Below are 25,229 nucleotides of genomic sequence, written 5' to 3' on the forward strand. Positions count from 1 at the left end.
TCTTCTCTCAGAGGGTGGTGAATCTCTGGAATTCTCTGCCCACTGAAGTGGTGGAGGCTACCTCGTTGAATATGTTTAAATCACGGATAGATGGATTCCTGATCGGTAAGGGAATTAGGGGTTGTAGGGATCAGGCGGGTAAGTGGAACTGATCCACTTCAGATCAGCCATGATCTTATTGAATGGCAGGGCAGGCTCGAGGGGCTAGATGGCCTACTCCTGCTCCTATTTCTTATGTTCTTATGCTTCAGAAGAAGGTCCATTTGGCCCATTGTGTCGAAATTGGCCTTCCAAATGAGCATAATGATTTAGTGCTATTCCCCTGCCTTTTTCTCCATACCCTTGCACATTGTTTCGTTTATAATAATCATCTAATGCCCTCTCTGAACCTGCCTCCAGCACACTCCCAGACAGCGCACTCTGGACCCCAACCAAGCACTGCTGTCTCAAAGTGCCAAGGACCCGGGCTGAATTCCCGCCTCAGGTGACCGGCTGTGGGGATTTATTTATTTATTAGTGTCACAAGTAGGCTTACATTAACACAGCAATGAAGCCAGAAAATCCCCTGGTCGCCACGCACGATTGGAGTACACTGAGAGAGAATTTGGCATGGCCAGTGCATCTGACCAGCACGTCTTTTGGATTCTGAGCACCCAGGAAATCCATGCAGTAACGGGGATAATGTGCAATCTCCACACAGACAGTGACCCAAGCCGGGAGTTGAACCTGGGTCCCTGGCGCTGTGAGGCAGCTGTGCTAAACCACTGTGCCACCGTGCTGTCCATTCTGCCCGTGTCTGTGTGTGATCCTCCGGGTGATCCAATTTCCTCCCACAGTCCAAAGATGTGCAGGTTAGGTGGATTGTCCATGCTAAATTGCCCCTTAGTGTCAAAGGGAGTATGATGGTAAACATATGGGTTACGGGGATAGGGCCTGGGTGGGATTGTTGTTGGTGCAGTCTCGATGGGCCAAATGGCCTCTTTCTGCACTTTGGGGATTCTATGATTCTATGAATCACTCGCAGTGTGAAAAAGTTTTTTTTTCCCTGACCTCTCGTTATTGTTTGTGTCTCTTTCTCCTGAATAGTTCATGATGAGCTGATCAACCCGACTTTCAATGGCAGCCCTATGTGGTCTTTCGTTGTTCGTCCAGGAAATGAAATCTTCAGGTATAGCCTTCTAACTGTAATTAGCCGATAAATGTAGAGCGGGAATGTAGAAATGTAGGGTAGGGACATTTCAACAACCCTAAATTGTATATGTGTGAGGCTTTTCTTCAATTTTAGTCGGGTAAGTAATCCAATTGTGTGTGCATGGCCCTATGAAACGAGACCAATAATTAGAACTTTTGTTTATATGGGTGGCACAGTGGTTAGCACTACTGCCTCACAGCGCCAGGGGCCTGGGTTCAATTCCCAGCTTGGGTCACTATCTGTATGGTGTTTGTCCGCTCTCCCCGTGTCTGCCGTGTGGGTTTCCTCTGGGTGATCCGGTTACCTCCCACAGTCCAAGGATATGCGGGTTAGGTTGATTGGCCATGCTAAATTGACCCCAGTATCAGGGAGATTAGTGAGGTAAATATGTGGGGCTACGGGAATAGGGACTGGGTGGGATTGTGGGCGGGTGCAGGCTCGATGGGCCGAATGGCCTCCTTCTGCACTGTAGGGATTTTATGATTCCATGAAATAGGAGAGGCGACGAATGAATACTTTTCTTCAGTGTTCACCAAGGTGAGGGGTCATGTTTTTGAGGATGAGAGTGTGATACAGGCTGATAGGCTGGAGGAGGCAGATGTTCTGAGGGAAGATGTATTAGCTATTTTGAAAAACCTGAAGGTCGATAAGTCCCCTGGGCCAGATGAGATATATCCTAGGATTCTTTGGGAGGCAAGGGATGAGATTGCAGAGCCTTTGGCTTTGATCTTTGGGTCCTCACTGTCCACGGGGATAGTCACAGTAAGAAGTTTAACAACACCAGGTTAAAGTCCAACAGGTTTATTTGGTAGCAAAAGCCACACAAGCTTTCGGAGCTCCAAGCCCCTTCTTCAGGTGAGTGGGAATTCTACATTTAGAATTCCCACTCACCTGAAGAAGGGGCTTGGAGCTCCGAAAGCTTGTGTGGCTTTTGCTACCAAATAAACCTGTTGGACTTTAACCTGGTGTTGTTAAACTTCTTACTGTGTTTACCCCAGTCCAACGTCGGCATCTCCACATCACGGGGATAGTGCCAGAGGATTGGAGAGTGACGAATGTTGGTCCTCTGTTCAAGAAAGGAAATAGGAATGACCCTGGTAATTATAGGCCGGTTAGTCTTACTTCGGTGGTCAGTAAGTTAATGCAAAAGGTCCTGAGGGATAGGGTTTACGACCATTTCGAAAGATGCAGCTTAATCTGGGATAGTCAACACGGATTCGTGAAGGGTAAGTCTTGCCTCACAAATTTGATTGAATCTTTTGAGGAGGTAACTAAGTGTGTTGATGAAGGTAGAGCAGTTGATATCATATACATGGATTTTAGTAAGGCGTTTGATAAAGGTCCCCCATGGTCGGCTGATGAAGAAAGTAAGGAGGTGTGGGATAGTGGGAAATTTGGCCGATTGGATAAGTAACTGGCTATCTGATAGAAGACAAAGGGTGGTGGTGGATGGAAAATTTTCAGACTGGAGGCCAGTTACCAGCGGTGTACCACAAGGATCAGTCCTGGGTCCTCTGCTATTTGTGATTTTTATAAATGACTTGGAGGAGGGGGCTGAAGGGTGGATCAGTAAATTTGCTGATGACACCAAGATTGGTGGAATAGTGGATGAGGTGGAGGGCTGTTGTAGGCTGCAAAGAGACATTGATAGGATGCAGAGCTGGGCCGAAAAATGGTAGATGGAGTTTAACCCTGATAAGTGCGAGGTGATTCATTTTGTTAGGACAAATTTGAATGCGGATTACAGGGTCAAAGATAGGGTTCTGAGGAATGTGGAGGAACAGAGAGATCTTGGGGTTCATATCCACAGATCTCTGAAGTTGTTACTCAAGTGGATAGAGCCATGGAGAAGGCCTATATTGTGTTAGCGTTTATTAACAGGGGGTTTGAGTTTAAGAGCCATGGGGTTATGCTGCAACTATACAGGACCTTGGTGAGAACACATTTGGAATATTGTGCGCAGTTCTGGTCACCTCACTATAAGAAGGATGTGGAAGTGCTGGAAAGAGTGCAAAGGAGATTTACCAGGATGCTGCCTGGTTTGGAGGGTAGGTCTTATGAGGAAAGGTTGAGGGAGCTAGGGCTGTTCTCTTTGGAGCAGAGGAGGCTGAGGGGAGACTTAATAGAGGTTTATAAAATGATGAAGGGGATAGATAGAGTGGGCGTTCAGAGACTATTTCCTCGGGTGGATGTAGCTGTTACTAGGGAGCATAACTATAAAGTTTGTGGTGGAAGATATAGGAGAGATGTACAAGGTAGATTCTTTACTCAGAGAGTGGTTGGGGTGTGGAATGGACTGCCTGCTGTGATAGTGGAGTCGGACACTTTAGGAACTTTCAAGCGGTTATTGGATAGACACATGGAGCACCAGGATGATAGGGAGTGGGATAGCTTGATCTTGGTTTCGGAAAAGGTTCGGCACAACATCATGGGCCGAAGGGCCTGTGCTGTGCTGTACTGTTCTATGTTCTATGTTCTATGAAATGTGTTGGAGAAAGTCAGTGGGTCAGGTACAATATATGGCGATAGAAATCGTGTTAACATTTCGAGCCTGTAGGCCTCTTCCTCGGAGCTCAGGAGTATCACTGAAGTGATATGGACTCAAAATGTCAATCCTTGTTTCTCTATCTCCACAGATGCTGCCAGATCTGCTGAGTTTAGCCACCGTTTTCTGTTTTCATGTCAGATTTCCAGCATCTGTAGTGTTTATATTATTGCGTTGATAGGGGGTGAGATTTTTTTATCCATTGATATTTCTCGGCTGTGGGGGGTAGTGTGCTGTTTGCCAGTGGTGGGACCTTCTGGTCCGCCACTGCCAGGAGATTTCCCATCGATTCCAACGCACTGTTGGGAAACCTGCAGTGGGGTTGGGGGGGGGGGGTGCGCAGTCGGCAAGCCTGGAAGACCCTGCTGGGCGTAAGTGGCTGGAAAATCCCAGCCATAGTGCTTTTAGCAGAGAAACTGTGGCAGCATACCACACATCATCTTCTGATTGTTGAATTGATTTATTATTGTCACATGTATTAGTATACAGTGAAAAGTATTGTTTCTTGCGCGCTATACAGACAAAGCATACTGTTCATAGAGAAGGAAAGGAGAGAGTGCAGAATGTAGTGCTACAGTCATAGCCAGGGTGTAGAGAAAGATCAACTTAAAGTGAGGTAGGTCCATTCAAAAGTCTGATGACAGCAGGGAAGAAGCTATTCTTGAGTCGATTGGTACGTGACCCCAGACTTTTGTATTTTTGTCCGACGGAAGAAGGTGGAAGAGAGAATGTCAGGGGTGCATGGGATCCTTAATTATACTGGCTGCTTCGCCGAGGCAGCGGGAACTGTAGACAGAGTCAATGAATACATATCAAAATGAAAAGCTAGGCTCGAGACCAGGTTTCGCTGACCTCCCCATATTTTTCTCGGTGGCTTGCTGTTGGCCATGGATTTTCTGGTCCCGCCGCTTTCAATGGAATTTCCCATTGATTCCCCCCCGCACCCCCCACGCTGTTGAGATACATGTGGTGGGGGTGGGGTCGGGGGAGGGGATGGAGGGTTGTGACGGGGGGTGGGGAGCAGGGGGTGGGGTGCGCCGCTAGTGGGACGTGAAGATCCCGCTGGTGTGAAGGGCTGGACAATCTCACCCAGCGTACAGACAAATAATTAATTGGTTCTTTTTTTTTTCCATCTCCCTTTTGCAGGTTAATAACTGATATTGATCCTTCCCAGGCCTGGGAGATCGACGTCCTCAGCTTGTCCAGGGTGGATGGTGAGAATACTCAATTTGTAATGAGCGTTTTACACAGAACGGTGACTTGCCCTGTTCAATGAATAAGGATAATGACAGTCTCTACTCATCTGCTTCCGTGCGACCAGAGCTCCAGAAAGCTGGGCCTGCGTTTACAGGCCCTCCCCATTGATGGGTTGAGCTGTCACTTTCCCTGCCTGATGTTAAATGGGTCACAGTGGATCAACAGCTCATGTTACATGGCGCCCGACTTTCTATCGTTTGAGAATCAGGAGGTGATAGCCTCGTGGTATTATCACAAGACCATTTCCATCCAGAAACTCAGCTAATGTTCTGGAGACCTTGGTTCGAATCCTGCCACGGTAGGTGGTGGAGTTTGAATTCAATTTTTAAAATCTGGAATTAAGGCCGGAATTCTCCCAAAGAAACTGGTGTAATTCATGCTGTTTTATTCAGTGGGGGTTCACACTAGAATCTCCCACACGCTGTACAATGCAGAGGCCACCGGCGTGAATATCATTAGATTTCAGTGGCGGGGCCTATTCCCACCTGGGAAGCTGAAGCAAGGGAGCCTTTGAGCATGCACAGTGGCCCCGCACTGTCAGCCTCCCAATTACTGGCTGGCTCGATCGCTGGCCAGCCTGGGACCCCCGCAGTGCTGCCCACCCAACCTTCCCACGGCTTGATTGTGGCCCCTCCGACCATTCCCGGGCCAGCCACGACCCCCTCCGCCCCAATCTCCAGCACCCCCCAAAACATATACCCCCCCCCACCCCCCCGGACAGTGCCGACCCCCCGGCCACCCCAGCTGACCTTGCCTCCACCCTGATCTCCAGCCCCTCCACCCCCGCACGCAATGCCGCCCCCCCCCATAATCAACTGATTCCCCCCCCCCTCCCCCGCAGTGCCGATCCCACTTGGACCTCTCCTCAGACCGCCCCTAGTGCGGCGGGGTGGGAGAATCGCCCCCTAAGAATCTACTGATGACCATGAAACCATTGTCGATTGTCAGGAAAGCCCACCCAGATTCACTCATGCATAGGTTAGAGGGATTAGCGGGTAAATATGTGAGGGTAGGGCCTGGGTGGGATTGTGGTCGGTGCAGACTCGATGGGCCGAATGGCCTCCTTCTGCACTGGAGGGATTCTATGATTTTTTTTTGTCCTTTAGGGAAGACAATCGGCTGTCCTTACCCGGTCTGGCCTACATGTGACTCCAGAGCCACAGCAATGTGGTTGACTCTCAACTGCCCTCCAAGGGCAACTCGGGTGGGCAATAAATGCTGACCAGACAGCGATGTCCATTGCCCATGTATGAATAAAATAAAACATACTACTGCTTTCCTTGCAGGACCATGGGATACCATAGAACCATAATACCACTACAGCGCAGAAAGAGGCCTTCTGGCCAACCGTGTCTGTACCGACTCTCCAAAAGAGCATCCATCCCATTCAGGCCCTCCCCTGCGACCATCCCTGTCACCACGCACACTTACATTGGCTAATCTGTCTAACCTGTACAGCTTTGGACTGTGGGAGGAAGACAGAGCCCCCGGAGGAAAGCCATGTAGACACATGCAAACTCCAACCAGACAGTTGTCCAAGGCCAGAATCAAACCTGGGTCCCTGGCACTGTGAGGAGGGAGTGGGAGGAGCCACTGAATTGTCAGTGATGGATTGGGACAATCTTGAGGAAATGGAAAATACTTTCAATAACAGTAACACACTGCTCGGTCCATCGGGTCCATATTGGTGTTTATTCAGCTCAATAATTTCACATGATGAATGTGAAATATTCTCAGTCGTTCCAATTTTTAGATCTTTGAAGGTCCAACTGCATGAACATATTCATAGAGCAAAGCAACAGTTGCATGAAATTAATTTACTTTATTTAAATTACAAAATTACAGTATTGCGATGGCACTGTGGTATTATCACTGGGCTCGGGTAGGGTCCTCGGGTAGAGCTTGGGTAGATCGGCCATGCTGAATTGCCCCTTAGTGTCCCAAGATGTTTAGGTTAGGGGGATTAGCGAGGTAAATACTTAGGGTTGCGGGGAACAGGTCTTAGTGGGATTTCCCCATCGTGTCAGGGGGATTACGTGGGGTCACAAGGATAGGGGCTGGGTGGGATTGTTGTCAGTGCGGACTCGATGGGCTGAATGGCCTCCTTCTGCACTGTCTGTATTCTATGTATAGTCCCAGGGTTTGAATCCCACCATGGCAAATGGTAAAATTTGTATTCACTAAAAAATCTGGAATTAAAAGTCTAATGATGACTATGAAACCATTGATGATTGTTGCAAAAGCCTACCTGGGTCATTAATGCCCTTTAGGGATGGAAATCTGCCATCCTTATCTGGTCTGGCCTACATATAACTCCAGACCCACTGCAATGTAGTTGACTCTTAAAATGCCCTCTGAAATGGCCTCCGCAACCATTCAGTTAAGGAGTAATGAGGGATGTACAGCCGCCCGCATCCCACGAATGGATAAAACAAATTGCAACTCAATCAAGAACTGCACCATTATTTTTGAAATTGACTTCTATTCTCCATCTTTTCAGGACTATGTCTTGCTGAACCTCAGAAGCTTACGTCGGATGACTCCAGCAATGGTAAGTGGAAAGGAAGCAAAGAAGATCAGCTGAAAATTGAATGATGATGCTGGCAAGTTCCAATCCAATCCAACAGCAGCTTGCATTTATATAGAAAGTGATAGACAGAGATAGAGAGAGAACTAGAGAGAGAGTTAGAGAGAGATTGAGGGAAAGAGTTATTTAGAGAGCTAGAGAGAGATAGAGCGAGAATTGGAGAGAGTTAGAGAGTTAGGGAAAGAGTTAGAGACTTAGAAAGAGAGCAAGAGAGTTAGGGAGAGAGTTAGGGAGAGAGTTAGGGAGAGAGTTAGGGAGAGAGTTAGAGAGAGAGTTAGAGAGAGAGTTAGGGAGTGATAGGGTGATAGAGAGAGTTAGGGAAAGAGTTAGAGAGAGAGTTAGGGGGAGATTTAGGGAGAGATTTAGGGAGTGATAGATAGAGTGATAGAGAGCCAGTGAGGGAGAGAGTTAGGGAGTAATACAGAGAGTGATAGAGAGAGAGTTAGGGAGAGATTTAGGGAGTGATAGAGAGAGAGTGAGAGAGAGATTTAGGGAGAGAGTTAGGGAGTAATAGAGTGATAGAGGGAGAGTTAGGGAGAGAGTTAGGGAGAGAGTTAGGGAGTGATAGAGTGATAGAGAGAGAGTTAGGGACTGATACAGAGAGTGATAGAGAGTTAGGGAGAGAATTAGGGAGTGATAGATAAAGTGATAGAGAGAGAGTTAGGGAGAGAGTTAGGGAGAGAGTTGGGGGAGACAGAAACAGTTAGGGAGAGAGGGACAGAGTTAGGGAGACTGTTGGGGAGAGAGTTGGGGAGAGATAGAGAAAGAGTTAGGGAGAGAGTTAGGTAGAGAGTTGGGCAGAGAGTTGGGCAGAGAGTTAAGGAGAGAGCTAGGGAGAGAGTTGGGCAGAGAGTTGGGCAGAGAGTTAAGGAGAGAGCTAGGGAGAGAGTTGGGCAGAGAGTTGGGCAGAGAGTTGGGGAGAGAGTTAGAGAGAGAGTTAGGGAGAGAGTTAGGGAGAGAGTTAGGTAGAGAGTTGGGCAGAGAGTTGGGCAGAGAGTTAAGGAGAGAGCTAGGGAGAGAGTTAGGTAGAGAGTTGGACAGAGAGTTGGGCAGAGAGTTAGGGAGAGAGTTAGGGAGAGAGTTAGGGAGAGAGTTAGAGAGAGAGTTAGAGAGAGAGTTAGGGAGAGAGTTAGGTAGATAGTTGGGCAGAGAGTTGGGCAGTGAGTTAGGGAGAGAGTGGCAAACAGAGTTAGGGAGAGGGTTAAGGAGAGCGTCGGGGAGAGATTTGGGGAGAGATTTGGGGAGGGAGTTGGAGAGAGAGTTAGGGAGAGAGAAAGTTAGAGAGTGATAGAGTTAGAGAGAGAGAGAAAAAATATAGATGGAGAGAGAGAGAGAGACAGAGAAATGAATTTCAGAGTTTAGTGCCCAGGTTTCAAAGGGAGCAACTAAGTTGAAAAGTGACAAAGGTATTTGTGTTTGAGGAACAGATGGGCTGAGACAAGTACAGAGTTGAGCAATGGTACAGATGTGGGAGGGGGTGGTTTTGGTGCAGAGGCGGGTACTCTGAGGCTTAGCAGAGGGTCAAATAGGCTACCAAGTTCACTGCGAGTTCAGTTCAGCTAGTTCAGCTTGAAAACAAATATACCAAATCAGTAATCATCGATGTGGCTGTTATTTGCAAGTCTATATAAAAATCCCCCCCAGGATAACAGAGAAACATTTACTGCCTCTTAATCAAGGTTACCTGAGCTAAGCAGAGGGCTTCTTGGAAATTTGCGTGTGTTGTGTCCTTTGTCTACCTTTACTGATTAGTTGTCTTTGAGAATGTGGGAAACTTTACTCGAAGTGATATCTGTGTCATCTCTGCTTTGATAGAAAAATGAAGGTTGCGAATGGTTTATGATTCAAAGAAAGGGGATCATTTATTTACTGATTTCTCAGCAGAGCGTGGTTTTATATTTGCATTTGAACATTTTATATTGAGAGTTAGTGCACAATGCCCATTTACTGGGACATTAATTGCTAGGACAGGCTCAGAGGAACAGATGTAACTTGGGTGGCTTATTCACAGATCACTGAAGGCAGCAGAGCAGATGAATAGGATGGTTAGGAAGGCATATGGGAGACTTGTTTTTATCAGTCATGGAATAGAGTATAAGAGCAAGGAGATAATGTTGGAGTTGTACAGAATGTAGGTTAGGCCACAGCTGGAGTACTGTGTGCAGTTCTGGGAATCACTATAGGAAGGATGTGATTGCATTATAGGGGGTACAGAGGAGATTCACCAGGACAATGCCAGGAGCATTTGAGCTATATGGAGAGACTGGATAGGCTTGGGTTATTTTCTTTAGAGCAGAGAAGTCTGAGGGTGAACAGGATTCAGGTGTGTAAGATTATGAAGGGTATGGACAGAGTGAGTAAGAAGCAGCTGTTCCCCTTGGTTGAGGGGTCAATCATGAGGGGGCATAGTTTTAGGTTAAGGAGCAGGAAATTCAGAGGGGATTTGAGAAAACATTTTTTCACCCAGAGGGTGGTGGGAATCTGGAATGCACTGCCTGGGAAGGTAGTGGAGACCGGAAACCTTACAACCTTTAAAAAATATTCGGATGAGCACTTGAAACATCGTAACGTTCAAGGATATGGGACAAGTGGCGGCAAGGATGTGGGGCAGCACGATGGCACAGTGGTTAGCACTGTCGCCCCACAGCACCAGGGATCCGGGTTCAGTTCTGGCCTGGGGTGACTGTGTGGAGTTTGCACATTCTCCCCATGTCTGCGTGGGTTTCCTCCGGGTGCTCTGGTTTCCTCTCACAGTAAGAAGTCTTACAACACCAGGTTACTTACTGTGTTTACCCCAGTCCAACGCCGGCATCTCCACATCATTCCTCCCACAGTCCAAAGATGTTAGGTTGATTGGCCATACTAAATTGACCCTAGTGTCAGGGGGATTAGCAGAGTAAATATGTGGGGTTACGGTAATAGGGCCTGAGTGGGATAGTGGTTGTTGCAGACTCGATGGGCCGAAAGGGGATTCTATTCTATTTGAAGTGCAGGAAAATGGGATTAGCACAACTTTAGTGGTAGATATTGTCGGTGCAGACTCGATGGGCCGAAGGGTCTTTTCTGTGCTGTATGACTGTGGGATTTTACAGCCACACGCACCCCAAGGCTGGAAATTCCCACTCGGCTCAATGACCTTTCAATGGTCTGCCAAATTTCCATCCTGTGACTCTAAGAAGTACTCAGATGTTTTGCTAAGCAGCTGACACTTGGAGTTCAGAAACAATGTTATCTAAATACATTCACTGGGCAACTGGCGGGACCAGGTACAATGTCAGTAATAGTCAGTGGCAGATAAAGCTACTGTTCCACCCAATCCCCTGGGTTCTGCACTCTGATGAGCAATGTTACAATTAGCCTCACAAAGAGAGATAGAGGCAGACAGAGAAAGAGAAAAGAGGATAATCAAACACACATGTTACACACACAATTCACTCACATACAGCCACACACACACACAACACACACACACTCAGATAATTACACATGCACTCACACACGAGTGGTATGGTGGCACAGTGGTTAGCACTGCTGCCTCACAGAGTCAGGGGCCCAGGTTTGATTCCCGGCTAGCGTCACTGTCTGTGTGGAGTCTGCATTTTCTCCCTGTGCCTGTGTGGGTTTCCTCTGGGTGCTCCGGTTTCCTCCCACAGTCTGAAAGATGTGCTGGTTTGGTGCATTGGCCATGCTAAATTCCCCCTCAGTGTACCTGAACAGGCACCAGTGGCAACTAGGGGATTTTCATAGTGACTTCATTAATGTAAACTTACTTGTGACTATTAAATAAACTTTGCCGTACACACATTCATACAGACATGAACACTCATATGTACATACATCCAAATGCTCAGTCACACACATACATTCAAACATATAGAAACATAGAAAATAGGCGCAGGAGTAGGCCATTCGGCCCTTTGAGCCTGCACTACCATTAAATATGATCATGACTGATCATGCACTTTCAGTATCCCACTCCTGCTTTCTCTCCATACCCCTTGGTCCCATTAGCCACGTCCAGCTCCCTCTTGAACATATCTGATGAACTGGCCCCAACATCTTTCTGTGGTGGAGAATTCCACAGGTTCACAACTCTCTGAGTGAAGAAGTTCTTCCTCATCTCAGTCCTGAATGGCTTACCCCTTATTCTTTGACCCCTAGTTCCGCACTTACCCAACATCGGGAACGTTCTTCCCGCATCTAGCCTGTCCAGTCCCATCAGGATTTTATATGTTTCTATGAGATTCCCTTTCATTCTTCTAAATTCCAGTAAGTACAAGCTCAGTCGATCCAATCTTTCTCCATATGTCAGTCCCACCATTCCAGGAATCGGTCTGGTGAACCTTCACTGGACTCCCTCAATGGTAAGAATGTCCTTCCTCACACTCGGAGGACAAAACAACACACATTACTCAAGGTGTGGCCTCACCAAGGCCCTGTATAACTGCAGCAAGACATCCTTATTCCTATATTCAAATTCTCTTGCTATGAAGGCCAGCATGCCATTAGCTTTCCTCAATGCCTGCTGTACCTGCATAACAACCATCAGCGACCGTTCCATCATGACACCCAAGTCACTTTGCACTTCCCCTTTCCCTAAACAACCACCATTCAATTGATAATCTTCCTTCCTGTTTTTGCCACCAAAGTGGATAACCTCACATTCATCCACATTATATTGTATTTGCCAAGTATTTGCCCACTCAGCCAGCCTGTCCAAGTCACCCTGCAGCCCCTTAGCATCCTCCTCACAGCGCACACTGCCACCCAGAGAAGCGTGTCTTTTGCACATTTGGAGATTTTGCATTCAATTCCTTTGTCCAAATCATTAATCTATATTGTGAATAGCTGGGGCCCCAGCACTGAACCTTGCGGTACCCCAATAATCACTGCCTACCACTTAGAAAAGGACCCTTTTATTCCCACTCTCTGCTTCCTATCTGCCAGCCGGTTCTCTATCGATGCCAATATTTTACCCTCTATACTATGAGCTTTAATTTTGCTCACTAATCTCTTGTATGGGACCTTGTCAAAAAATCTCTTGTGTGGGAACTTGTCATATCTGTTTGTATGTGCACAGGTGAACATTAATGCTCATGCACACAGTCTCAATACACATATACACACAAACTCACACACTCACTGACAAGCACAATCATATAGACTCAGACATTCGTACATACTCTCACACAAGTATACGCTCACATACATATGTATACACATGAATACACAAAGCACAAACAGAACCACACATACCTTGATCTCACAGACACACACATTCAAAGCCACAGTAATACCAAACACCTGTTTGTGATTTATATAAACGATCTGGAAGAAGGTGTAACTGGGGTGATCAGTAAGTTTGCGGACGACACAAAATTGGCAGGACTTGCAGATAGTGAGGAGCATTGTCAGAAGCTACAGAAGGATATAGATAGGCTGGAAATTTGGGCAAAGAAATGGCAGATGGAGTTCAATCCTGATAAATGCGAAGTGATGCATTTTGGTGGGAATAATGTAGGGAGGAGCTACACGATAAATGGAAGAACCATAAAGGGTGTAGGGACGCAGAGGGACCTGGGTGTGCAAGTCCACAGACCTTTGAAGGTGACGTCACAGGTGGAGAAGGTGGTGAAGAAGGCATATGGCATGCTTGCCTTTATAGGACGGGGCATAGAGTATAAAAGTTGGGGTCTGATGTTGCAGATGTATAGAACGTTGGTTCGGCCGCATTTGGAATACTGCGCCCAGTTCTGGTCGCCACACTACCAGAAGGACGTGGAGGCTTTGGAGAGAGTACAGAGGAGGTTTACCAGGATGTTGCCTGGTATGGAGGGGCTTAGTTATGAGGAGAGATTGGGGAAACTGGGGTTGTTCTCCCTGGAAAGACGGAGGATGAGGGGAGACTTAATAGAAGTGTATAAAATTATGAAAGGCATAGATACGGTGAACGGTGGGAAGCTTTTTCCCAGGTCGGTGGTGACATTCACGAGGGGTCATAGGTTCAAGGTGAAGGGGGGGGAAGTTTAACACAGATATCAGAAGAACATATTTTACACAGAGGGTCGTGGGGACCTGGAATGCGCTGCCAGGCAAGGTGGTGGAGGCGGACACACTGGGAACGTTTAAGACTTATCTAGATAGCCATATGAACGGAGTGGGAATGGAGGGATACAAAAGAATGGTCTAGTTTGGACCAGGGAGCGGCATGGACTTGGAGGGCCGAAGGGCCTGTTCCTGTGCTGTATTGTTCTTTGTTCTTTGTTCTAATACACACGTACACACTCTGTGTCTCACATGCAAACAGAAAAACTATTCCCATGGAACTATGAATATATGGAAGATAAAATAAGTGATAGAGATTGCTGTTCCTAAAACCTGGAGATGCCAAAGTAATTTTCATTACCTTCCTGTACCCGTGAATAAAAGACATCCAGTTTTCAGAGACTGGATGTTACGCTCCATTGACTAATATCGGGCGGGCTCTAAAACCAGCCTTGCACCCGAGCTTGTTCAGTTTAGCGATGAACAGCTCGAGTTAAAATGGCACCTGGATGTAAAGATTGTCTGAGGCCATTCCTTTGAGATTTGCCAGTTTGCTATAGAACATTTTTAAGGCCATGGAGAAAGGTTGGGAAATTCCTGAAATATTAACCCCTCCCCCCCCCCCCCCTTCAATTGGATTCCATGTTGTGACTGTTGTACCTCGCTCACAAGCACTGAAAGTCCTTTTGGAACAAAACATGGACATTTTCCCATAACGTTGCTGGGCCAGACTCTGCAGCCAAAAATTCATACAAAGCAGATGAGCGTAAAAGTCTTCAATTCTGCATTTTAGATCAATAATGTTGACTCTACGTTCTGGACAGACGAAGATGGGAAAGCAGGAAAAACAAGGCGCATTCTGCTCATTGAGATTCCTGGAAAGTGTCCCACCTTTGGAAGCGAGTGACATTTATTAATTTAGATAGAATATGAAATGCATTTTCGTATTGTACTGGAATAAAGCAATACACACTGTGTTAACAGAGTTTCCTAGGGTATATTTTTTATCTGTATTGGACTTACAGCACAGAAATAATTCATTCAGCTAAAAATGTCAATATTAAGTTTCCCCAACCATCACTGTGGGTGGCACAGTGGCACAGTGGTTAGCACTGCTGCCTCGCAGCACCAGGGACCCTGGTTCAACTCCGGCCTTGGGTGACTGTCTAGAGTTTGCACGTTCTCCCCGTGTTTGTGTGGGTTTCCTCTGGGTGCTCCAGTTTCCTCCCACCGTCCAAAGATGTGTAGGTTAGATGGATTGTTTTTAAAAATTAATTTATGGGACATGGGTGTCGCTGGCTGGCCAGCATTTATTGCCCACCCCAAGTTGTCTGAGAGCAGTTGAGAGTCAACCACATTGGAGTTAGATGTCGGGTCAGACCAGGTGAGGACAGCAGATTTCCTTCCCTGAAGGACATTCGTGAACAAGATGGGATTTTCCGGCAATAGTTTCATTGTGGTCAGTAGATTCTTAATTCCAGATATCTTTTGTTGAATTCGTGGCAGGATTCGAACCTGGGTCCTCAGAACGTTAGCTGAGTTTCTGGATTAATAGTCTAACGATAATACCACTAGGCCATCACCTCTCCATTTGGCCATGGTAAGTTGCCCCTTCATGTCCCAAGATGTGTAAATTAGGGGGATTAGTCAAGGGCGGCACCGCGGCACAGTGGTTAGCACTGCAGCCTCACAGCGCCTGGGACCCAGGTTCGATTCCCAGCTTGGGTCACTGTCTGTGTGGAGTTTGCACATTCACCCTGTATCTGCGTGGGGCTGCTTTGGTTTCCTCCCACAGTCCAAAGATGTGCGGGTTAGGTGGATTGGCCATGCTAAATTGACCCTAGTGTCAGGGGGACGAGCTAAGGTAAATGTATGGGGTTACGGGAAAAGGGCCTGGCTGGGATTGTGGTCAGTGCAGACTCAATGGGCCAAATGGCCTCCTTCTGCATTGTAGGATTCTATTCTATTGTAAATGTGTGGAGTTAAAGGGTTAGAGCGAGGCAGAGGACTGGGTAAGATACTCTATCAGAAAGTTGGTGCAGACTCAATGGGCTGAATGGTCTCTTCTGCATTGTGGAGATTCTATAATTCTCCCTGTATGGGGTTACAGGGAGGTGGACCTGAGTATGATGCTCTTTTGAAGAGTCAGTGCAGACTCGATGGCCTGAATGGCTTCCTTCTGCACTGAAGCGACTCTGTGGCTCCTCACAAGCTAACTTTCCTACCTCAGCTATTTATTCTACTGCTGCTTGCCTCCTCCCATAATTTGCTTTGAGTCTCCACAAAATTGGCAAATTCTACAATCTCACCATTCTCTTTGATAAAGAGCTTTCTGCTGAAAGTTTCACATTAACGAAGCTTTCACAGACACAATTTCTGTCTCTGTCATAACTGAATAGAGGACTTAAATGTTGCACTCATCCAGGCAAGGGGAGAGTATTCCTTCACAATCCTGACTTGTGCCTTCAACATCCTGCTGGCCGACTTTCATATCCAGGAATTCAAAACATTCGGCATGGAAGCTGATCTTTGGAGCCGGAAAACCCTGAGGAACAACAAAGATTGGGATTGCAAAGATTGGTGGATGATGAAGCATCTCTTCTTGTCCCTCACCTACAGCTGGTAAGCAATTAAGGCAAACATCAGGGCGTTCTTTATCTGCAAAGGTGCTGTGGAGGCAGTGAGACAGAGGGAAATGTACCAACTTAATTAATATTTAACTGATAATTAATTAATAATTAATACCAATTATAGGGTGGCACAGTGGTTAGCTCTGCTGCTGCCTCACAGCGTCAGGGACCCGGGTTCAATTCCGGCTTCGGGTCACTGTCTGTGTGGAGTTTGCCCGTTCTCTTCGTGTCTGTGTGGGTTTCCTCCGGGTGTTCCAGTTTCCTCCCACAGTCCAAAGATGGGCAGGTTAGGTGGATTGGCCATGCTAAGTTGACCCTCGTGTCAGGGGGATTAGCAGGGTAAATTTATGGGGTTATGGGGATAAGCCCTAGGTGGGATTGTGATCGGTGCAGACTCGATGGGCCAAATGGCCTCCTTCTGCACTTCTTTAATTCTATGAACTCAAGTGAAGCAGAATCTGCTCTCATTGCTATTGATGTAGTCCAATGTCTGGAAGGATTATAGAGTTTTACACCATAGAAAGAGGCCCTTCGGTCCATCCTGACAACGCTGGTCATCAAACACCTATCTATTCTAATCCCATTTTCCAGCACTTGCTTCATACCCTTGTATACAAAGGTGTTTCAAGTGCTCATCTAAATGCTTCTTAAATGTTGTGAGGGTTACTACCTCTGCTACCCTTTCAGGCAGCGAGTTCCAGATTCCCTCCACCCTCTGGGTGAAAAGGTGTAAACATGTTGAAACCAATACAGATTTCCAGCATCCACAGTATTTTTGCTTTCTTTTTAGTGTGGTAGAATACTCTCCACTTGCCTGGGTAATTGCAGCTCCAACGACAATCAGGAAGCTTGACACCATCACGGGCAAAGCAGTCCCACTTGATTGGTACCCCATCTGTAAAAAGCATTCACCTCCCTCCACCACCGGTGAACAGTGGCAGTCGTGTGTACCATCTCTAATATACACTGCAGGAGCTCACCAAACTTCCTTGGACAGCAGCTTCCAACCCACGACTGCTATCGTCTCGAAGGACAAGAGCAGCAGATACCTGGAAACACCACCGCCTGGAAGTTCTCTTCCAAGGCACTCACCCTCCTGACTTGGGAATATATCGGCCTTTATTTCACTATCACTGGGTCAAAATCCTGGAACTCTCTGCCTAACAGTGGGTGTACTTACATGACTGCCACAGTTCAAGAAGGTGGCTCATTACCACCTTCTCAAGGGGCAATTAGGGATGGGCAATGAATGCTGACCTAGGCTGCAATACCCACATCCCATGAATGACTGATAATTAAAACAAAGAAAGTTCTGTGATAAGTGCCCGAACCAAGGAAATGCATTGATACTTCGGATCAGTAAATTGTTTTATGTTGGATTGCATGATGTGAGGCCCATAGACAGCACAGACTCCCACTCTATCCCTTCCAGTAGGCCTTGGATGACGATACATGGAAAGAGTTGGAACAAACTGCGACCTCTGGACAACCTTACAAGGGCCATCAGACCCTCCGAGTGTAGTAACGCTCATGGAAGTGATGAGTTGCTGGCTGAGTTGTGTGCAGTTGTGTGGTGGGGATTGGGTCAGCCAATACCTGCTGGAAGTGAATGGCAGTCTGCTTCTGGCCCAGCAGAGTGTCAAACTCCAGTGGGAAAATCATCATCACCACTGGAAGGAAGAGGGAGAGGAAATTTGAAATTGACGTTCGCTGCTAAATGTGGAACGACAGCATTCTGAGCAAGGTCGCCAGCAACTGGGTCCTTTCTACTCGGGAGATGGAGATCCACTCAAATCAAGGCTGCGCTGGGCCGAGCAGGAAGATTTCTAATAACCCTGCACTATTCAGTCATATGGGCAGCACGGTGGCTCAGTGCTTAGCACTACTACCTCACAGTGCCAGTGACCCGGGTACAATTCTGGCCTCGGGTGACTGTCTGTGTGGATGTTGCACATTCTCCCCGTGTCTGTGTGGGTTTCCTCCGGGTGCTCCGGTTTCCTCCGACAGTCCAAAGATGTGCGAGTTAGTTTGATTGGCCATGATAAATTGCCCCTTAGGGGTGGCACGGTAGCACAGTGGTTAGCACTGCTGCTTCACAGCTCCAGGGTCCCGGGTTCGATTCCCGGCTCGGGTCACTGTCTGTGTGGAGTTTGCACATTCTCCTCGTGTCTGCGTGGGTTTCCTCCGGGTGCTCCAGTTTCCTCCCACAGTCCAAAGATGTGCGGGTTAGGTTGATTGGCCAGGTTAAAAATTGTCCCCGAGATGCGTAGTTAGAGGGATTAGCGGGTAAATATGTGGGGGTAGGGCCTGGGTGGGATTGTGGTTGGTGCAGACTCGATGGGCCAAATGGCCTCCTTCTGCACTGTAGGGATTCTATGATTTCTATCATTCTATGATTCTAGTGACAGGGGAGATTAAGAGTGTAAATATATGGGGTTACAGGGATAGGACTTGGGTGGGATTATTATCGGTGCAGGCTTGATGGGCCAAATGGCCTTCTTCTGCACTGTAGATTCTAAATTGTGATGCTGGTATGCCCATAACATTTTTTAAAAATAATGTTCTCTGTAGATTGTAAGCAGTTTTTTTTTCATTGTGGAACTGGCTGCCTGTTTAGCAGTCCTTTTATTGCTGCTTCAATGGTTTAAATGGGGTTTTGTTTATCTTTAATCTGGGCCTGATGTACTTTCTGGGAATTTTTATGACCCTGAATTGTTGGAGGAAGAATGTTTCGGGTGACAAGAGTTCTTACTTTCAGTCTTGTGCTGCTGGCTGATGTGTTTTAGTTAGAAGCTGTCCTGGTTTTCAAGTTGCAGGCACGATTTTTCTCTTTCCCTGGTATTATAGATTCTGCTGGCTAGCTGGAAGCAGATCTTCTTGCCTTCCAGGAGTGAGAATTCTGTCTCTTGCAGTGGTTCGCTGGCTAAAAGCTAGAAGCGAGCAGTGGCATTATCTCGACCTTGAGGTCTGTTGTAAGTTACAGGGCTGGGAAGTCAGAGTTTCAATTCTCCAACCAAAGGACTAAGTTGCAGCATCACATGAGCAGTCTTATTTTCTGTGTTAAACCTGTAGCAGGGGTATGCATTAAGGAGGTTTGTTTGATTGAAACATTTCATATAGTTGTTAAGGTTTATACAATATTATGGTTGTTTTTTCTTTCTTGTTCGTAATTGGTAAATGCTATTGCTAATATGTTAACTGTATTCTTAAATAAACTTTTTGGTAAAAGCTCCCTAGTGGGTCATTTGAATCATACCTGAAGTGAAGCAACTCATGCAATGCAGCATGCTGCTGTGCAGGAGGACCTGGGTATCTTTGTGCATGAATCTCAAAACGTTGGCTTGCAGGTACAGCAGGTAATTAAGAAGGCAAATGGAATTTTGTCCTTCAATACTAGAGGGATGGAGTTTAAAAACAGGGAGGTCATTGTACAGCTGTATAGGGTGCTGGTGAGGCCACACCTGGAGTACTGTGTACAGATTTGGTCTCCTTACTTGAGAAAAGATATACTGTCACTGGAGAGATTGCAGAGGAGATTCACTAGGTTGATTCCGGAGTTGAGAGGGTTGGCGGAAGTACTTACAAGGACAAAAGCTAGACAGTGTGGATGCTGGAAATCTGAAATAAAGGCTGGAATTCTCCTGTCTCGCATGCCCCTCCACCGCTGCTAGCGAGAATGGAAAATTTGGTTCTCAGCCAAATCTACGTTCACAACAGCAGGACAAAAGAATCCCAGCGCGGGCGAGGTTGGAGAATATGGCCCAAAAATAGAGAATGCTGGGAAAAAAACTCAGCTCATACGGACTTGAAACGTGAACTCTGCTTGCCTCTCCAGACCTGCTGAGCTTTTCCAGCAGTTTCCCTTTTTATTTCAAGTTACCTTAAGCTATGATTGAGTGGGATCAGGAGGTCTACGAAACTAGAAATTAGATATAGCTCTTGGGGCTAAAGGGATCAAGGGATATGAGAGGAAGGGGGGATCAGGATATTGAATTTGATGATCAGCCATGATCAAGGTGAATGGGGCGGAGCAGGTTCAAAGGGCCAAATGGCCTATTCCTGCCAGAGGGTGATACAGCCAAGCTGAAATAGAAACTTGGTTGAGGGAGCATTGCTGCTCTGGTTCAGGGACTTGGGATCCGGAAATGGTTTGTGCTTCTTTTCATTAACCAAATAAACTAAGTCAACAAACTGCGGGATATATTAGAAATGCAGTTCCTTCAAGGGATACTGCATGAATGTTGTGATAGCCCCCAGGAATTGAGTGGGGAATCACTGATTGACCTCCCTGCAGGACTCATAGAACACAAGTTCCCTGTCGATTGGTAATTAACTCACCAGGTGAAGTTCGTACACTGAGCCCGATATAAAGCAAGACCCTGAGTGGGTCCATTATTGTTGGGACCTGTTTCTGTTCACCCCAGGCTTGTTGTTCCGCTTTACTCTATTTTGTGTATTAAAGCACTGTTCCTTTACACTGACTCCTGGAGTTATTATAAAGATAAACGGCCTCGAAATGAACATTTAAAACATCAAAGCAAATGCGGTTAGAAGGGTCAATAGTGCACCCGAGTCTCTCATAGTGTCCACTGGGCATGGAAGGCTTTGATGATGTGGAAATTGTCCTCAGGAACATGATGTATAAATCTCTAAGGTAACTGGGGCAGAAAATGTCATCCCAATAGCCACCTTTGTGCCCAGCTACCTCGAGGTGTGCAGAGGTCCTTGCGATGCAACACCATGTACCACTGTGTGCTGAGGTTCTGTCTGTGAAGATTAGGTCTATTCCACACTGCTCTGAAATGCTCCATTCCCTATGCCCCAACACCTCTTCCTGAAGAAAAAGACTGCTGGAAAACACCATTAATTGCAAGTTAATCCAGATGTAACTGGCACGGTGGTACAATGGTTGGCACTGCTGCCTCACAGTGCCAGGGACCTGTGTTCGATTCCCGGCTTGGGTCACAGTCTGTGCGGAGTCTGCACGTTCTCCCCGTGTCTGCGTGGGTTTCCTCCGGGTGCTCCGATTTCCTCCCACAGTCCGAAAGACGTGCTGGTTAAGTGCATTGGCCATGCTAAATTCTCCCTCAGTGTACCCGAACAGGCACCGGAGTGTGGTGAGCAGGGGGATTTTCACAGTAACTTCATTGCAGTGCTAATGTAAGCTGACTTGTGACACTAATAAATAAACTTGAAACCTTCCCATGGTTCTGCGGGAAAAGGAGATGTTTTGCTGACCTAACCATTTATTGTCAAAGTCAGTTGGCAGAAAGCATACATTACCAGAACTTTGAAACAAGCTTCGTGGGAAATGCCCCAGCCGTCATTTGCTTCTTGCGAGCTAGGGTAAGTGCATGGGGTTATGGGGATAGGGCCTGGGTGGGATTGTGGTCGGTGCAGAATCGATGGGCCAAAAGGACTCCTTCTGCACTGTAGGATTCAATGATCTGTGATAGGAAACATAATTTGTCTTGGGGGGGTGGGGGTGCGGGGGGCGCCTCAAGACCACCACTTTGGCCTTTCCAAAGTTTCATTGAAGTAAATTTCTGCTTATCCGGAGTTGGATATTGGAGAGTCTGTCTGACGATCTCGAGACAGTGGTGACGAAGAGGGAGATGGTGCTGATGTATGCATGCAGAAACCAGCGCTGAGATTTCCTTCACGGACAGCATGTGGATACCTACAACTTCCTCTCCATATCGCTTTGTCTTTGATATCTCTCTGCCTCAGTCCCGCTTACACTGGATTCCCTCGGCATCAAACACGGTGCACGCATTGCTTTACATCTTCCCATTGTTGGATACTCTCTGCATCACCAGACTGCATGCACGGTTTCAACAACCTCCTTCTTTTGGCGTTCTCCTTTACACAAACTATCCACACTGTGGTTTAAGGTGTTTTGAGTCTGGATGAACAGACTCTGACAAAGGGTCAACCTGACTCGAAACGTTGGCTCTATTTTCTCTCCACAGATGCTGTCAGACCTGCTGAGATTTTCCAGCATTTTCTGTTTTTGCTCACGATATTGCTGACTTAGAAACATAGAAAAAAATACAGCACAAACAGGCCCTTCTGCCCACAAGTTGCGCCGGTCATGTCCCTACCTACCTAGGCTTAAATAAAGGCTTATCTATAACTCTCAATCCTATTCAGTCCCATGTACTCATCCCGAAGTCTCTTAAAAGACCCTATCGCGTTAGCCTCCACCACCACTGATGGCAGCCCATTCCACTCACCCACCACCCTCTGAGTGAAAAACTTACCCCTGACATCTCCTCTGTACCTACTCCCCAGCACCTTAAACCTGTGTCCTCTCGTAGCAGCCATTTCACCCCTGGGAAAAAACCTCAGAGAATCCACCCGATCTATACCTCTCAACATCTTGTACACCTCTATCAGGTCACCTCTCATCCTTCGTCTCTCCAAGGCGAAAAGACCGAGCTCCCTCAGCCTATCCTCATGAGGCATGCCACTCAATCCAGGCAACATCCTTGTAAATCTTCTCTGCACCCTTTCAATCATTTCCACATCCCTCCTGTAATGAGGCAACCAGAACTGGACACAGTACTCCAAGTGGGGTCTGACAAGGATCTTATAAAGCTGCATCATTATCCCCGGACTCCTAAACTCAATCCCTCGATTGATGAAGGCAAGCACACCATACGCCTTCTTAACCACCTCCTCCACCTGCGGGGCCGATTTAAGAGTCCTATGGACCAGGACCCCAAGGTCCTTCTGATCCTCTACACTGCGAAGAGTTTTACCCTTCAGATTATACTCCTTCATCCCATTTGACCTGCCAAAATGGACCACTACACATTTATCCGGGTTGAAGTCCATCTGCCACTTCTCCGCCCAGTCTTGCATCCTATCTATGTCACGCTGCAGCTTCTGACATCCCTCCAGACTATCCACAACCCCATCAACCTTCGTGTTGTCGGCAAACTTACCAACCCATCCCTCCACTTCCTCATCCAGGTCATTTATGAAAATGACAAACAGCAAGGGTCCCAGAACAGATCCCTGGGGCACTCCACTTGTCGGACCGTTTTGCTCAGGGGGCCAGATCAGCAAATTTCTCTCACTCAAGGGCCGATGGGCAGATTCCAGAAATATGGGGGGGGCGATTCTCCCATTGCGACCTGTAGATTTTCTGGTGGGCCCGGTCCGGAGAATCCTGTGTCGGTCATTTTGCGGGATTCGCGCGTGTGCTCCCGACACATGTGCGTCTCCCAGACCCAGGGAACAGTCGCAGTCGGGACCATGCTGGAAACCGGCGGGAAGAGTGGTAAGTAATTTAAATCTTTTTTTAATGTGTTTTAAATCTATTTTACATGTGGTTATCGGGCCTGGCACAGAACTTGCAGGGTCCGATAGCATATGCCACCCCGCCAGGAGTATTTCACTCCGGCGGGGTTTAGAGTAGCTCCCCACATTCGGGGAGCTAGCGGGAGACACTACTGGAGTGAAGGGAGGGCAATCGGGGCCCCCCAGGGGGTCGGGCGCCAGGGGGGGTGGTGCCCCCTGGGGATGGGCACCCTGGCAGTGCCAGCCTGTGCCCCCTGGCACTGTCCAAGGGGCAAAGTGCCCATGACCAAGTTGTCACCTTGGCACTGCCCACCAGGCATCAGGCAGTGCCAAGGGGGAAGGGCCTATTGTGGGCGGGACCTAGGGGCGATCAGTGGGGGTGGGGGTGGGGGGGTCCCGCTGCCACTCGCATGGGGTGGGGGGGTCCTGCTGCCACTCGCATGGGGATCAGTCTGGGCTGGAGGGAGCCAGCGATTGGGGCGGGCTGGGAGGGTGGTTGTCTGCCGGGGGGGGGGGGGGGGGTCTAACTCCCGGGGGTGGTCTGCCTTCTGTTGGGGGGTCAGCGGGAGGGGGGGTCAGTGGGGGGGGGGGCGGGGGGGGGGAGTCTGCTGGGGTGCGGGGGGATCGCCACTGTTGGGTGTGGGGGACTGGACATCAGGGTGCTCCGGGACAGGGAGAGGGTCGGGACTGGCCCGGGAATTGTCATGGGAGTTGCAATCTGGCCGTTGGGGGGAGGGGATTCTGTAGGGGCAGCACTGCGGGGGTCCCGGGGCGGCGTGAATAGGCCCTGCCCCCCAGGTTTTAATGAGATTCACGACTGGGACCTCTGCATTGCACAGAGTGCGGAGATTCAGCTCTGAAGTCGCACTGAAAATACAGCCGTGATCTGGACCAATTTTCTCAGCAATTCAGCTCTTTTGGGAGAATCGCTGCCCCACAGGAAGTCTGGGCCAACAATAAACTCAACTTCAGAAAAAAACAAAAGCTGAGGTTTTCCAGAAGAAAATAATTGCTGAGCCAAAGTAAGCAATGTCACAGCAATAAATTCTTCAGTTAAAAAGAGTAAAGAATTTAAACAAAACCCTGTGTGAGAGTTTCAGTGGATGTGGATGGGTGAGAGAGTGTGAGCGGGATCGTGTGTGTGTGTGTGTGTGTGTGGCACTGACAGCAAGGGAGCAACTGGAGACTGGGCACAAAGCACCCTGACTCAGTCCCCTCACACTCAACCCCACATGCTCTGTCTCTCCCACTCATTCTCTCACACCCAGCCCAACCCCCCCATACACACTCAGTCTCTCCCACTCACACCCACCCATCCTCTCACACCCACCCACCCACCGCCCAACACACCCACTCAGTCTCTCCCACTCACACCCACCCATCCTCTCACACCCACCCACCGCCCAACACACCCACTCAGTCTCTCCCACTCACACCCACCCATCCTCTCACACCCACCCACCGCCCAACACACCCACTCAGTCTCTCCCACTCACACCCACCCATCCACACACTCGCTCTCACTTACTCACACACACACACACAGACAAACACACACACACAGACAAACACACACACACACACACACACACACAGACAAACACACACACACACACACACATGCACACACTTTCTCTCACCCCCACATATTCACGACAGCACCCT

The 25,229-nt window shown here is 47.9% G+C and overlaps 1 protein-coding gene across 2 annotated transcripts in view; it reads left to right on the forward strand.

The window, feature by feature from the left end:
- LOC144496911 (complement C3-like) overlaps positions 1-14,612 on the forward strand; it is an 83,567-nt gene extending 68,955 nt beyond the window's left edge. For both annotated transcript variants that reach the window (XM_078217526.1, XM_078217527.1), the window contains exons 19-22: positions 1,087-1,168; positions 4,884-4,951; positions 7,495-7,545; positions 14,420-14,612. In XM_078217526.1, the coding sequence (XP_078073652.1) occupies positions 1,087-1,168; positions 4,884-4,951; positions 7,495-7,545; positions 14,420-14,427 (209 nt within the window). In that variant the 3' untranslated portion in view covers positions 14,428-14,612. The remainder of the gene's footprint in view (positions 1-1,086; positions 1,169-4,883; positions 4,952-7,494; positions 7,546-14,419) is intronic.
- Positions 14,613-25,229: the final 10,617 nt, after the last annotated feature.

This window comes from Mustelus asterias, chromosome 8 (genome assembly GCF_964213995.1).
Source record: "Mustelus asterias chromosome 8, sMusAst1.hap1.1, whole genome shotgun sequence".
Lineage (NCBI taxonomy): Eukaryota > Metazoa > Chordata > Chondrichthyes > Carcharhiniformes > Triakidae > Mustelus > Mustelus asterias.